At 46.2% G+C, this 16,411-nt stretch overlaps 1 protein-coding gene across 2 annotated transcripts in view; it reads left to right on the top strand.

Annotated features, from left to right (window-relative positions):
• The first annotated feature begins 745 nt into the window (after positions 1 to 745).
• The window catches only part of UBE4B (ubiquitination factor E4B), a 123,535-nt gene continuing 107,869 nt past the window's right edge, over positions 746 to 16,411 (top strand). For both annotated transcript variants that reach the window (XM_046002477.1, XM_046002488.1), the window contains exon 1: positions 746 to 1,461. In XM_046002477.1, the coding sequence (XP_045858433.1) occupies positions 1,438 to 1,461 (24 nt within the window). In that variant the 5' untranslated portion in view covers positions 746 to 1,437. The remainder of the gene's footprint in view (positions 1,462 to 16,411) is intronic.

Below are 16,411 nucleotides of genomic sequence, written 5' to 3'. Positions count from 1 at the left end.
TCTATGTCAATTATAGCTCAATGGAAAATTGTATTCTTGAGCAGATAAGGATGGTTTCTCTCCATTGGCTCGAAAAGCCTTTCTTGTACGTGCGCAGATACTCCAACATTTTTTAGGTCTCCCGATCATTTGCACTTTCAAATTTCACCATCATTCTGGAACACGTTTAAAAAAAAAAAAAAAAAAAAAGCCAAAGCAGGAACTCTCGAAAAGCCGAAAGTCAAATAAAATGAAGTTGTACTCGTCTTAGTTTTCTTCCAAACGGGCTTTCTCTGCGGTCGTGGAGAAGCGTCCGAGGGTTTCTCAGGACGTGAGCGGACAACGTTAGAGAACCTTGGCCCCAGAAGCAAGACGTCCTCCCTTTTCCTTTACTTGGTCTGCATCGTCGAGTCGCCAAAAAAGCAAGCGCCTGGTAACAACGGAGGCGCTGCGGGGTCCCCTCCTCGCCCAGCTTCCCGCCCCGCAGGCTCTCCCGGGAGCCTACCTGCACCCGCCTGCCGCGCCCGCCACCCCCGGGCCGTCGCCATGGCACCGCGCCGCCCCGCCCCCAGCCCGCCCGCAGCCCCGCTCGCCCCTCCCCCGCGCGGCGCTGCTGCGGGGGAGGGTGTGGGGCGGGGGCGGGAGGAGACGCAGGCGAGAGGAAATCGGCGGCGCGACGCCCGCGGCCCATTGGCTGCCTCGTCCTGGGGCCAGCAGCCCCGCCTCTGTGGCGGGGTCACGTGATCCCTTTCAAAGATGGCCGCCCTGTTGTTTTGATGAATAATACTTGGTGGGGCGAGGGGGTAAGAGTAGGGGTGGAGGGGTAGGAGGATTTACTCTTCCATCCCGAGCATCCAGAGTCCCGTCCTCCCCCTCCCCCCTGCCCGGGCTCCGGCGTGGAGGCGGGGCGTGGCCGGCCTGCTTTGGGAGGGGAGGGGCTTCCCTCTTCAGTGCTGGGCTCTGCCTCGGCGGTTCTGGGGTCGCCTTACCTCGGGGCATCCCCTCTGCAGTCGAACAGTTCCCGCCTGGGGCAAAGGGTAGGAAGGAGAGCAGGATCTGCTGGAGGAAGCGCACCTGCCGCGCCACCACCACGAAGACACAGCAGGCTCAGGGCACGAGACGTGCTGGAGACCCGAATCCCTGGTCTGGGTAACCTGGGAAGCAGAGGGCAATAGTGGCGCCTTAAGATAACCCTGTAGAGCAGCAGCGGTGGTGGCCAAAGGAGGCTGCTCGGGGCACAAGCAGCTGTAGGAGTCCGTGGGGCGATTGGAGTGACCGACGCCAAGGCGGTTCAGTGCCTCTCGTGTTCTTATTTTTTAACCTCTGACTATGCAATTCTGAAACCTCCCCCAGTCGGGGGACCAGACAGCCCGATAGACACCTTCCACTCTCCTCCCGCCCTGGTCTCGAGAACAGAAGGATCTCTCCCTAACGCCTTTCACCATTAAGAGGAAAGCGATGGAGGAGCTGAGCGCTGATGAGGTGAGGAGGTTGGGGGACACCTTGGGAGATTAGTTGGCAACTCTTTGGCGCTTTGGACAGGGATGGCATTGCGCCAGTGGTGCCTGGCCTTTGGGTTTGGGGAAAGAATGGAGCTGACATTTTCCAAGAATAAAATGAGCCCCTGAGCGGGTCTCCAGTTGTATTCTCCTGTATTACCTTGCCTTCTTTCTTCGTTTTGAACTCCATTTGCTGCTTTTCGAGTCTTTTAGGGTCTGAAGAAGAGGAGAGCATATTGAGGCGTTCATTCTTTTCCTCGGGGTGTTTAAGCAAGAAGGGCTAGATTTACATCAAGTTAAGTGTGTGTGTGCGTGCACGCGCGCCTTACTGCAGAGATTTAAAGAATAATGTTGGGTGGGATTACAGTGTATGGGTGTATGTTTTTAAAGGCAGTATTTGAAATCCCCAGTATGTGTGGCTGTTGCATTGTATAAGTTGATTAAGACATACGTGTTTGGGGGTGGCCTACAGACAGATTCTTTGATATTTAACAAAATATATTTTTTCTCAAGAGCCTAGTGAATTCCATTTAAATTCTGTAACGCAACAAGAACTGATGACCCCTAGCATACTTCTCTTTCATTCAGCCTTTTTCTAGTTTTTGGCCCTTTCAAACTTGTCTTTTGCTGTAGCAGACACTGAACAGGAAGCAAATGGTAGCAAATGACTTTGTAAACTTCCCCTATTATCATTTCTGAAAGGAGTTTTACAGATCTCTTCCTTGATATTTTAAAGATTATTTATTATGGTTGTCATAAAAACAGTGACAGGGTACAAGGAATTTTCTGTGATTCTACTCACTTTTCCCTTCCTTTTTCCAGATGAGGAGCTTCCCTTTCAGGACCCCTGCTGGCCTCCCTCTCTTCAATCTACCTCCTCATTTCTTTCACTAGTTCTTAAAAAACTTCCCTAGAGTACTGGGAAAGTAGCCATCCATCAGGTCGGCTAAACTCAGAGACTTACATGCTTCAGATTTAGCTAGAGTAGTTAATATATTTACTTAGGGACTAAATTTATCCAGAGATGGGGCTTGCAAGTAGTGAGTTCAGATGTCACGTGGGAGGGGAAACAAATAATTTTGTGGATTGTGATGCTTGGCTATTTGGAGAGTCAGGAGTGCTCATTCTGTGTTATGGACTTTGTTTTCTCAAATACATCAGGAATGTAATCTAGCTAAAATTAGAAGAATGTTGAACGGTTTCTTTCATTCCGGTAGGAATTCTCAAGAGATCCCCTTAAAGGCATTTTGTTTTAGGTAATTTTTAAAAATCTGCCCCCCCCTTTAATAGTAATTCTAATGGGTAAATTAAGGCAAACAGCTTATGTTTTTTTAGTAGCCCTTTGCTTCCAGAAACTATTTTTCTTAACGTTCTCGAAGTTGCTGCTGGTTTAGAGGTTTTTCATACCAAGAAATCATCAGACAAATAAAGCGTAGAGACCAGTTAAAGGTACTGTAGAGTCTACACTGTGGTACTTTAACCAGTCTTGGAGGGAGTCGTAACTTTTTGGTGACTGTATAGGAACAAATGTAATCATTGTGGAGGAGATTTTCAAGGTCAACGGAATAGTGAAATCAATGTGAAAAATTAAATTCACTAATACTAGATCAACATAAAATTACTTTCAACTCCTAGGTAGCCTGAACGAAGAGGAACAGTTCAATAATTGGTACTTCAGTCTCAGCAGAACCTAGAACAAATTAAGTGTTTGTTTTTGTTTTCGTTTTTAATCCATTTCCTTCATTCTGGGATCGAGTGAAAGGTTCTCAACCAAGACATTTCCAGAGCTTTTGCCTTTGTATTGTTACTTGCTTGGTGGAAACTGTGTCACAGATACGGTAGGTGGTATTCCTTTGGTTAGAAAATAAGACATTTCTCTTGCTGAAAATTCAAAAATACATCTCGGGGTGAAAACAGGTAAGACAGTGATCATTCGATCTAAATTAGGCAATTAGGTAAGGGAGAGTTTTATATTCAAACAAAATGAAAACGTCTGCAGGTACAGTCCCTGCAAAATAGAGGCGGGTCCAAGTGGTAGCTTTAGAAGATTTTAGATCGCAGGTCCCTCTCATAGATCACCTGAAATTCTTACTTCTGTTCTATTGTGTAGAGTAGTTCTTTAAGTTCCTTGGTGCTTGTTATTTATGTGGCGCATTACAGTGAGTTCATTGCTCTGGGGAGCAGATCCATGACTAAGTTCATTCTCTTCAAGAACCTACATTCCAAGGCCTTCATTATGTACATTACATTCAGTCCGTAGCCTACTCATGTGTTCTTCCTACCGAAATGATGCTATGAGTAGGGCAGGACAGGTATTTTAAACTGTTTTTCAGCTGTGGTGATGAAATTGCATGGAAATGATTTGCTTTTTCCTCTTTCCTCTTCTTTCTTTCTTTCTTTCTTTCTTTCTTTGTCCTTCTTTTTTTTGCTAAATCTTCTTTATGACCTAGTTCATCTTCAAGATGGCCGGCTGGGATAGTTAGGGTGTGGTCACGGTTTTAGAAGAGTGGTAAGTCTTCTTCCCAAGTGCAGAATATGTGACCTTGCACTTTGTAGCAGTGTTCTTTAAGTGGAACAGGAGTGACGTTTCTTAACAGCCTCAGAAACCTGCTCCGGGCCAGCCACTCTACAACCATTGTCTCATTCCATACAACAGTGTGACCAAGAAGATCCTTGAATTTTCCTTGTTTTATAGATGAGGCAACTGAGTTTAGGTTAACTGACTTGTCCATAGTGATCTGGCATAGAATTCGTTGAGTTGGAATTCAAACCTGATCTAAAAATTAGATCTAGTGCCTGATCTAAAAACTCTTTTTGCTACATTTTGTTGCTTAACAACTGCCAGTAAATTCACTGCAGCTTCCATGTACATATCTTACTAACGTCTTGATCTACATAGTTTTTCTGAAGGAGTGTTGTTTCTCATGAATACATTCATGATGTGATCGAGTTTATAGTCTTTTCAGTATTAACCCTTCACCAGGCCCCCTCCAAAATTGTTCATTCAACAGACTTTTTTTTTTTTTTCCTTAAGGATGTTGTGTATCCCCAGTGATGTGTTAGGTAGGTTAGGAAAAAGTCGTTTTTCTTAAAGAAATTGTAATTTAACCAGGAGGTGGGGTAGAGGTCGAGATAGGTAGGAAGTCCAATAATTACCGTGTAGGGTACCAAGTGCTTGCACAAGGCAGTAAGAAAAACAGGAAGGGACCCCAGTGGGGCAGTGCTGGCTGTAGTGGAGACTTTCAAGAAAAAGTAATGCTGAGCAGTCGCCAGGCGACAGGCTCTTGGAAGTGGCGGTGAGAGGGGGGAGCCCAGGAAAACGCAAGAATGAGGGCCAGGAGGCAGGATTTTGCTAGGGGAGTGGCTGCAGGTAGGCAGGCACCAGATCTCGGAGGGTCTCAGAAGTACTTAGGAGTTTGCACTCTGTCAGTAGGACTGTAAGAAGCCTCTGAGGAACGTGAAGGGGTTAGAAAGATGACTGGCAAGGTGTAAACGTGGGTTGGAAGAAGGCGGCTGCAGGCCTGGAGACAGATTAAGGGCTCGTGTTGTCCTCTAACAGCGAGAGGCAGTAGAGTGGAAGGAAGTGGGGATGGCAGTGGGGATGGAGGAGGGCAGACAGCAGAGTAGTGAGGATCTGACCACTTCTAATGATCAGATTGATGAAAAGGAGGTGGGCATGGGGGAGGAGAGAAAAAGATGATTCCTTGGTTTCTAGCTTGAGAGAAGAGTGGATTGAGGGAGAATGAGGAATTCCAGACAAGGAACAAGCAGATTTTTGGAACATTGAAAGATGAGCCAACATAGAGAGCCCCACCCCTGGCCTTTCCACTCTGACCTCTCCATCTCTTTGACCTTTTCTTTTTTTTGTAACAGGCCTCAGAACCTAAGCTCACTTTTTTCCCAGTAGGTAATTGCTGCCACTCTATAACTAGGATTCTTCCTCTAGCCTGGTAGGAAAGTGGGATGTAGCCCCCACTTCATTCTTCACCCTTTCTGTCCGCCTTAGCCAAGAGACAGAGAATGATTATGATACCAGCTAACATTTATTGAGCGTTCAATATGTGCTAAGCATTTAACTTGCTGCATTTAAATGCACCCCATTTTACAGATAAGAAAATTGAGGCTGGTAGAAATTAACTAACTTGCTAAAAGACACACAACTAGGAAGTGGCAGAACCTGGATTCTAATCCAGAGTTTGATTCCAGAGTTGTTGTTTTTTTTTTCATCAGTTTATTTGAGAGAGAGCAAGAGCAAGAGGGATCACAGAGGGAGAGGGAGGAGCAGACTCCCTGCTGAGTGGGGAGCTGATAGGGTACTCAGTCCCAGGACCCTGAGATCATGACCTGAGCTAAAGGCAGATGCTTAACCGACTAAACCGCCCAGGCGCCTTTGATTCCAGAGTTCTTAATCCCTTCACTAAACTACCTGAAAACAAATAATCTAAGCAAGTTTATGATGTTTATAGCATTTTAACTGTTCCTTTTGAAATGGGCAGTGGAAACCCCAGTTATTGCTAAAAATGGAGCTCATCATATGGCCCGCTATTCTTGTAGGGGAAGAAGACAAAAAGACTTGTGATGAGAGGCCTTTGGCTCTCCAGACCTTTGCTTGGTGCAGACTGCGTTTGCTCACACGGTATTTAGACTAAGTGTAGGTGGACGTGCCTTCCCATAAGCAGCTCATTGAACTGTATTTGCTGTTTACTTGCTGCGTGTCAGCTGCCACAGGAGCCTGCTCACATGGAGCTTCATTCCAGTGGGAGGAAACATGATAAGCAAACATGTACCCTTAGAATGTCATGTGGCAGTAAGACTACCAAGAAAAACCAGATTAGCAAAAGGGGTGGAGAGTAATGCAGGCATGAAGCATGTACAGTTTTAGGAGGGGCTTTTTTTTTTTTTTTTAAGATCGTATTATATATTTGAGAGAGAGAAAGGGAGAGGGAACATGAGCAGAGGGAGGGGTAAAGGGAGGGAGAGAATCCCAAACAGATTGTGAGCGTGGAACCCAGCACAGGGCTCCATCCCAGGATGGGATCATGACCTGAGCTGAAATCAAGAGTCAGATGCTGAACTGACTGAGCCACCCAGGTGCCCCAGGAGGTGGCTTTTGAATAGAAGTTCTATGGATAACAGGGAGCCATCTGGGGGGAGGAGTGTTCCCAGGTACAACGCACAGCAGGAAACAGGGCGCATCCTTGGTCTGCTCCAGGAACAGCAAGGAGGCACGGTGTGCTTGGAGGCCACTGAGCAAGGACACACAGGAGCAGGAGGAGTCAGTTAGTTATTCGTTGGGCAAAAATCCGAGTTCTTATAACGGGAGTTCAGTTGTGAGATGCCCTTCCCCACCCCTTTTTTTCCTTCGCGTTTTAACACCTATTGACATCAGGATGCTTGTCACAATGGTATCATCCCTGTTGGCCAGGCGGCAGGTCTGACACACTTGTCATTTCCTGTTTGTGTGCACACCTGGTTCTGCCTGTTTATACTGTCGCCCCTTCAGTCGAGTGCCAGTGCCGTGGGTGTTAAATTTAGTTGCCATTGCAAATGCCTTCCCCCAAATCACACCTTGATCAGCAGTGATGAAAAGCAAATGTTACTTTGTATGCAGGAGGATGGGCGGCAGCAGTGTGCTGTAGTGTGATCCTAGTAAAGAAAATGTTTGTGGTTGGAGGAATGACCATGATTCCATCTTTTATTGCAAAGCACGAACGGAACGTATTAGGGAGCTTTAGAAAGGCGGCAGTCTGTACCTTTATGAAGCTGGGCGACATTTTGAAATTGAACATACAGCAGGAAGGATTGCCTTTCCTACCTAGGCAGCGCAGCTCACGATCACAGATACTCCACGTTCCTCAGAGAGAGATCTCAGAGCAGCGGGAGGCTGGTGTAACTGTTTACAACTCTGTCCTGATCTGTTGCTAAGCCATTTCGTTGTGGTTTAATGGGCAGCACTTCTTTTCCTTGGCAGGGCAGAAAATAACAGTGCAGCTTATTATAATCACTGACATCTTAAATTTGGTGAAATATATGTCCAGTCTTGTTCTAGACCATGAGGGTATTACCAATGAAAAGTTCAGGCAGAAGCCCTGCCTTCGTGAGTCTTAAGTTCTGATTTATGGTTTTTTTTACTGTATTTATTAAAATTTTTTAAACTAAATCCCTGTGCCCAGTGTGGGGCTTGAACTCACGACCACAAGATCAAGAGTCATATGCTCCACTGACTGTCCTAGCCCGGCGCCCCATTCTGATTTGTGTTTTAAAAGAATCATATGCTCTGCAGTGCATAGACAAAAGGGGAAAGAGTGAAAGCAGAAAGGAGGCGGTCCCAGGAGTCCCAGGGCAGGGTTCGCGTGAAGTAAGGAAGGGTCAGATAGTGGCTGGTCAGGTAAGGGCAGGAACCCGTCACACTGGGGGACGGTGGGGGACGTGGCGTGTAAGAGTGGAGTCGAGAATAGCCGAGCGAGTCGGGGTGTCACTGGGGGGGACCTTTGTAACAGAGATTTGCAGTCGCGGCTGCTTTAGAGAGGTTTATTTCTCTCTAAATAGGAGGCGGGGGCTGCAGAGGCAGCTTTGTGTTCACTAGGGGCCCAGGTGCCTTCTGTCTTATTGTACCAACTTGCCTAACTTAGGGCTTCCATCTTTTGGGCTATACATGTCTGCATTCTAGCAGGAGGGAAGAGAGGAGAGGGGGAGGAGACATCATATTCCTTCGCTTGAATGGCACAACTTGGAAGCTGCGTGATCATTTCTGCTCGCCTCCCGTTGGCTAATGAAAAATACAGGCAGAACCCAAGGCATGTGGCCACAGCTCCTCGCTGAGACACTGAAAAGTACGGGTTCTCCTGGGTGACCATATGTTCACCGAACAGTTCTCTTATGTTAGAAGGGGAGGACAGTCTAGGCCTTTCTTTCCAGACCTTTCTTCCCAAATCTAGAACACACTGTGCACCTTTCCAAAGGAGACAGCCCTCAGTCAGCTTCAGAGCCCAGAATCTCTGGCTGATTGATACACAGTCTAGGAAGCTTTAGACTGAAATACAGGATACCTACTGGTGTCCCCCTAACACTGTCCCCTGAGTCCTATGCTGTGATTCGGTAGGATAGGATAATGGAACTCCGGGTTGGGCTAGGGAAGCATGGGGAGTGCAGACCCCTTGCTGGTCCTTAGTCATTATTAGCTCCTGCCAGGCCATGTTGTGGGGACTTCTGCCTTGACAGTGGTAGGAGTTCCTATCTGCTCATTTAGCAGTCCTCGGTCTGCTGCTCTCTTGGAGGAACTCCCTTGTCCCTTGCCCTTTGGGGTGGTTTTTCAGTACCTGTTTTCCTCTGGGGAACGTGTCATTGGAGAATATCCCTTCCGGGGGATGAACAGTTTCTCTAGCTTCTTTTCTTGCTGGATATGGAAGGAGTTGGCTTTATCAACCCTTTTTAGCCCCCAAATTTTCAGGTTCTGAGTTGGTTGAGACTGTAGGCAGTGGACATGCCTTAGGCAGACCTGTATTCCCTTTTATCTCTGCATGCAGATCGGCAGGTTGTAGCTTGAATCTGTCTCACTCTCACGGGACTTCTTGCTTTAAAAAGTGGCAAGAAGCCAGTAAGCTCCCAAATTCTGAATTGTTCAACCAGTTCCCCTAGAATTACAGGCCATGTTGGCTTGCAGGCAATTTTCGAAGATGTCACGGGTTTTACCAAATACTTTGTTGTGGCCTAACAAGGGTCACCAACCTTCTGTCCTGCAATATCTGTGCCCATGCTGACCCCCAAGCCGTTGCCACATAATTGTAGTCTATTTAGGTTGATTACTTCCAGATTCCAGATTCTGTGCATTTGTTAAGATACTGGCTCGGCTGCCGCAGCCTAGACATCCAAAACAATAGTGGCTTAAACAAGGTAAAAGCTTATTTTTCTTTCAAGTAAAAATCTGAGTAGGTGGTTGAGAGCTGGTTTAGTAATTTCACGATTCCTAGGGAGCCTGACTCATTCCGTTTTGTGCTCTCATCCCCAGTGTGAGGCATGTAGCTTGTAGTCCAATATGGTGGCTCCAGGACCTGCTCACGCATCTGGGTTCCAGGACTCAGGGACTAAAGGGGAGGGGAGGACATGTTCCTGTCCCTTAAGGACATGATCAGAAAGCGTCACACATCATTGCTTACACGTTCTTGGCCAGAACTTAGTCACATGGCCCCAAGCAAATGGTGGCTGACTATGTTGCCTCCAGCAACCAGCAACAGTCATATCATGAGTTTAAGCCTACACAGCCTGAAGAATGAGTTCTCACCTACTGTAGTGAGGAATATTGAAAGAAGATTGGAGGAGGAAACCACGTTATGTTTCAGTCGTATGATGACTGTGTTGCTTAGCAGTTCTCCACATGGAGATGTTAAGTAGGTTGTTGGTATGTGTTGGGTTTGCAGCTCGAGGAGGTTGGGGCTGGGATACCCATCGGGATGTGTCAGTATATGTAAAATCATGAGAATGGGGGCATCTGGGTGGTGCAGTTGGTTAAGTTGTTGACTCTTGGTTTCGGCTCAGGTCATGATCTCGGGGTCATGAGATGGAGCCCCACATCGGGCCCCACACTGGGCAGGGAGATTCTCTTAGATTAGATTCTCTCTCCCTTTCCTCCTTCTCCTTCTGCTCGTGCTTTCTCTCTCCCAAAGACAGAAATAAATCTTCAAAAAAATTTTTAAAAATCATGAGAATGGACTGATTACATAGGAGGTGAGTGTAAATAGAGAAGAGAGGAAGTGAGACGACTGAGTCTTGAGCCGCTTGAGCAGTTAGAGGTGGGGAGGAGATAAAGAGGACCCAGAGAAGGACTGCTGAGGGAAGCCACTGAGGTAGGAGGAAGGTCAAGAGATCATGGAGTCCTGGCATCCAGAAAGTGTTTCATGCCAGAGGGGAGTGTTCAACTCTGTTTAATGTTCAGTAAAATAAGTTAGAGGAGGACTAGGCCTTGATGATAGGGCTTGGCTATATGGAGGTGGTTGGTGACTTCGACAAGGCCAGTTTCTTGGCTGATCAGAACTGGTTCAAGGGAGAATGGGAGGAGGGAATAGATAGCTGAGGAGTGAGGGACCGGCTCCAGGGAGAGGCTGAGGAGCCCTTGGAAAATGGTAGAAGCCTGGATTTAAGAAGTGGGGAAAGAGGCGCCTGGGTGGCTCAGTGGGTTGAGCCACGGCCTTTGGCTCGGGTCATGGTCTCGGGGTCCTGGGATCGAGTCCTGCATCGGTCTCTCTGTTCAGCAGGGAACCTGCTTCCCTCTGTCTCTCTGCCTGTTTCTCTGCCTACTTGTGATCTCTCTCTGTCAAATAAATAAATAAAATCTTTAAAAAAAAATGAAGTGGGGAGAGAGTACTTGGTGAGCACATCTTTCAGAATTTACCTTTTACCATTCTCTGTTACAATCATCAATGCCTTTCCTCAGTCAGTAGATACTTACTCAGTGTTTCCTCTGCTCCCTTCTTCCCCTGAAGCAGGAAGGAAAGGCGTAGAGATACATTTTGTATATTGTTCCTAGCAGGGTGTTGGGGGCCTGAAGAGTGTCACAAAGAAATTTTGAACTATAATCAGAAGAACACTAGATCATATTATAGTTAATTCTTAAAACCTTTAATAAAAAAAGGGGTGGTAAATATGTAGATGGCAAATATTACCAATTCTGTTAGTTTACTTCGAACAAGTGTAGGCGGGATGTTTACTCTGTGCTGGGTACTGAGGGGCCCACAGCTGGAGAGACCATCCCTGATACGAATAAGACCTGGTCTTTGCCTTCAGGGAACTCATAGCCCAGTGGAGGGACGGGCAGCTGGAGTGCACGTGCTACCACAGATGGTTCAGTGACGGAGTTAGGTCTGTGGAGGGAGCGTGTCATGCTGACCGTTTCCTCCGGGAGGATCGAGTTAGTCCTTAAAGATGCTCAGGAGGGTGGACATTGAGAAAAGTCTGTGGTGGGGGTCAGCGTTGCAGTTATCTCTTACTCTGAGCAAACTCAGTTAACGTTCATTCTTTGGAAGTTAATTGTAGAAATGACTGGAACCACTGAGGAAAAATTGGAGATGGCGAAAAAAATCCCATAGGGTTGGTGTTTGCTGATCTCAGAGATTTTAGGGTTTATCAGGCCCAGTCAGAGGTGTCACCCCCAAACCACCACGGTATGGGCGGAAGCTGAATGCCGGGTGGCTGGGGGAGAAGTAGAGAAGACAGAAAAGGTGTTTCATTAAAATTGCTTCTCCTCTCCTGATGCCGGTCACACTGCATTGGAATTGTCTGTGCGTGTAATGTACCAGCTGGTATGACACAAGCCCCTGACCGTCCTCGTTCACTGTTTCTTACCCAGCTCGTAGCACAGGGCTTGGCGCACAGGGGCCCACAGTAAGTATTGTTGAGGGGCTCCTGGGTGGCTCAGTCGGTTAAGTGTCTGACTTCGGCTTCCGGGTCAGGTCTGGATCTCAGGATCCTGGGACCCAAGCCTTGCATTGGGTTCCCCGCTCAGCGGGGGGAAGTCTGCTTTTCCTCTCCCTCTGCCCCTCGCCCTGCTCATGCTCGCTCTCTCTGTCTCCTCTCTCAAATAAGTAAAATCTTTAAATAGAAAATATTTGCTGAATGCATGAATTGAATACAGAGTGGCTTTTTGTGAGTCCCAGTTCTTGTATTGTAGGTTTTTTTTTTTTTTTTTTTTTTAAGATTGATTTATTTATTTTGAGAGAGAGAGAGCGAGCACGAGCTGGAGAGGCAGAGAGGAAGGGAGAGAGAATCCCATGCAGAGCAGGGAGCTTGGCCTGGGGCTCCATCTCATGACCCTGAGATGACTTGAGCCAAAACCAAGAGTTGGCTGCTTAACCAACTGAGTGACCCAGGCGAGATTGTTTTTTGTTGTTAGTCCATTAAGGGGCATCATTTAGGTAGAGGTAGGCAGTTGTAACTAGAGTCAGATAAATGTGAGTTTTAAGCAAACCAAGCAGTTGGAGGACCCCGAGCAAAGTACTTTCTGAGCCTCAGTTTCTTCAGCTTGTAAAACTGGGGGTAGGAACACCTGTCTCATGACCTTGTTCTTCAGAATGCTTGCAGCGACATGTAAATTTCCCAGCGCAGTGCCCTGGCAGGCTAGATTCCTGGGACATACGTAAGATTGAAGTGTACAGAATTAGAATTTTAGTGGCTGCCCGTACAACATCTAGAAACTTCCTTGCATGCCCAGCACACGTTGGAGGTACTACAGGTTTTATTCCAGACCGCTGCAGTGTAAGTGATGCCGAGCAGAGCGAGTATCAGAGTAAAGCCAGTCAAACAAATGTATTTGTTTCCCAGTGCGTGAAAAGCACGTTTACACTGCCGTCCGTTAAGTGTGCAATAGCCTGAAAAGTATGTATATTTTTAACAGTATGTATATCTATAGGCATATAAATATAGCATAAAATATATATATACCTTAATTTAAAAATACTTTATTGCTAAAACACGCAGACCATCATTTGAGCTTTCAGTGAGTCATAATCCCTGATCACAGATCTACCATAACAAATATAATAATGATGAGAAAGTTTGAACTATTGTACAGATTACCAGAATGTGATGCAGAGACACCAAGTGAGCAAATACTGTTGGAAAAATGGCGCCAGTAGACTTGTTCGATGGACGGTTGCCACAGACGCTCAATTTGAAAAACATAGTATCTGCAGAGTGCAGGAAAGCAGGGTGCAGTAAAATGAGGTTTGCCTATAATAATGCCAAGAGTGTAAAAGGCCGAATCTTCCAGGTTACGGTAATAAACAGGCCCTGGCTTGTATGGAAGGCTGGGTCGGAATTTTCTCTCTCGATTCCTTAAACTTCTCTTCTCACCCAATATTAAGCCATACTGGGCCCCCCCTTTTAAATATTTATTTATTTGACAGAGAGGGAGCACAAGCAGGCAGAGTGGCAGCAGAGGGTGAAGGGGAAGCAGGCTCCCCACTGAGCAGAGAGCCTGATGTGGGGCTCGATCCTAGGACCCCGGGATCATGACCTGAGATGAAGGCAGACGCTCAACTGACTGAGCCACCCAGGCGCCCCGCCTCCCCTCCGCCTTTTTCTAAAATCAGGAGAGATCGGGTGGCCTGAAGGAACTAGGGAGTAAGAGTGGAGCCAGGAGGTTTGAAAGGGGGGGGAGCCATGCAGACAGGACCTGAGGAGTCCCTGAAGCGATGTCACATATCGGACCTAAACAATAATACCGGGAGTGACCCAGTCTCCCTAAACCAGAGGACTGACTGAGTCTTCTGAAGGGCCTGCTGGTCCTGCAGTGCCGGGCAGGGCCGTGGATCTCGGAACTGGAGGTCATGGGGTTAACTGCTCACCAGCCGCTCTATCCTGAGCATCCTGTCCTCTTCTTAGAAGACAATAGTCCGGCTGGGATGAGAGGTATCTTTTGGGGGCGTAGTATTAAGAAGTGCTGGGCCTTGACTTCATTAGCTTTCTAATTAAACATTGTGAAATGTATTTAATGCACACTGTTTCTTTGTTCCCTGTCAGTGTTTGGTATAAACTCTAGATGGGTACTAGTGTTGTAATTTAATTAGTCCAATTTTCTGGGTAGATAAAGTAGTACTTTGCTTTTATGGGTCTTTTGGGGAGCTGAGCTCCTGGCTTCCAAGCAGAGCACAGTGAACACCTGCCACCTGCCAGGTGTCCTTCTAGAAGCATATCAGGTCAGGGTCTTCTGTTAGACCGTGTCTATACTTGTCACCAGGGCTGGCGTTCAGGGCATGTGACCTGCAGTCGGATGGTTTAATGCATACGTGGTTCAGTGCCCTGTTGTTGATGTCTTGGAATTCTTAATAAATCTTCAGCAGGAGGCCCTGCATTTTCGTTTGGTGCCGGGTCCCGCCGGTTCTGTAGCCGGGCCTGCTTTGTCTCTGACTTTCTCTGTGCCAGTGGATAAACGTCTGAGAAGAGTTTGCCCAGATTCCAAGATTATAGGAAACCATACGAAAATTGACCGAAGAGAGATGTTCCCGTTCTTACGCAGACAACGTTAGTGTATGTCTGACTGTGATGCCATGTCATTAATAGAGTTTCTTGAGATCTTTAATAATTTTCTACTTCTGTGTGATACGGGGTCTTAGGATAACTTATTTCACTTCAACCAGTGGATTTGTTTTTTTTTTTTAAATTAGGGTTTTTGTCACAGAGGCATTTACTTTTGTGTTATCTTTTTCATGTTCTACATCTTATCTCTCCAATCTCAATAGGACTTCTTTTGTATCTTACCCAGTGTGTATCTTGGTCATGCTTTCACAGTAAAACACTTCGTTCTTTTTGTGAAATATGGATTGTTGTATTTAAAGCTATAACTCATGTGGGGCACCTGGCTGGCTCAGTCAGAAGAGCGTGGGCCTCTTGGTCTCAGGGTCGTGAGGTCAAGCCCCGCATTGGTTGTGGAGCCTACTTAAGGAGAAAGGAAAAAAAAGAAAACTGCCTCTCCTGTTGGTTTTAACATTTTCAAAAATTTAAATTAAAAAATGTCCTCCAATAAATAAAATATTAAAAAAAAAAAGGTTCTCCAGAGACTGGTTTTTTTAAGTATTAGTGTTTCTCTGTAAATATTTATCTGTGTTGGCCGATCAGGTATTAAGACTGACCAAAAATAATCATGTACTAGTGACCAATTTTCAAAAGGAATAAAGTACATTTAATATTCGACCTGGACAATTCTGTATATATGTATGTCCTAGTAGGGAAAACTTATTTCTGAGAAAGAAAATTGATGGAAAATTTAAAAATACCTAGCAACCTTTATAATCTACTCAGTAGAACTTTCTGTGTATGATTTGATTTACTCATTAAATTGTTATGTTTAGGGTATTGAGAGATATGAAAAACCAGAAAAAAAAATCTTTTTTTGAGGTGAGATCAAGGGAAAATATGCCAAAAATAAAAACAAAAACCGAAAAAACCCCAACCACTTTTTCCATATTGTATGTAGATCTGCCAGAGGAATTTACGCGTTGGTTTGGGCAGTCATTATTTCGTGGGCCAGTTGAAAAAACTGTAGCCCTGTTGCGTTTCAGAGGCCAGTTATGTGAAGTGGATGTTCTGTCCTTTTCCGTGCTTTGTTTTAGGATGCTGGCAAGTGACAGCGCGCATACCTTTGTGTTCGATGAATATTAATGAATGAATGAATGAACCTTTTACTTTTGTATTAGTTCATCTTCTGCTTAGGATAGGTACAGGCCAGATACCATTTCTGTGGAGTTTCATCGACAGAAGGGCCATACTTTTCCCCCCAGGGTCAGTTTGGGGCAGATGAGGTGGTCATCTGCGAGGGCTGTGCTTGTTCATTCATGTTTGCTTTGTTCAGTCGTCCTCATGCTCAAAAAGTGCAGATTTCTGGCCCAGGGAAATGTGAATAAAGCAGGCTTTTGCCTTGAGATGGTGTGACTAGAATGGCTTGTGAGGGGGAGAACTTTAGGGAACGCCGAGTGGAAGAAGTGCTTGTGGAGTGTCCCCAGCGGACACCTCTTCATCCTTTCCTCTGTTATCGCCTACAGTAAGCACATTCACCCGTCCTGGAGTGAGACGGTTATGTGAAAATGTGGTCATTGCTGATTTTATTTACTAACATAAAAACATTTAAGAAACATCTTTTTAAAGATTAGAATGAGAGAATGTGTGCAGTTGCAGAGAGGGGCACAGGGAGAGGGAGAAGCAGACTCCCCACTGAGCAGGGAGCCCTAGGTGGGGCTCGATCCCAGGACCCTGGGATCATGACCTGAGCCGAAGGCAGAAGCTTAACCCACTGAGCCACCCAGGTGCCCCTAAAAAAATTTTTTTAAGTAGGCTCAACACCCAATGTAGGGCTCGAACTCATGACCCTGAGATGAAGAGTTGAATGGTCCATACCGAGCCAGCCAGGCGCCCCACCATTTCTGATGTCTAGAAGGGCCTGTTGG

This window comes from Meles meles, chromosome 1, assembly GCF_922984935.1.
Source record: "Meles meles chromosome 1, mMelMel3.1 paternal haplotype, whole genome shotgun sequence".
Lineage (NCBI taxonomy): Eukaryota > Metazoa > Chordata > Mammalia > Carnivora > Mustelidae > Meles > Meles meles.
The sequence above is the reverse complement of the archived record's forward strand: the minus strand, read 5'-3'. Positions and strand labels throughout refer to the sequence as shown.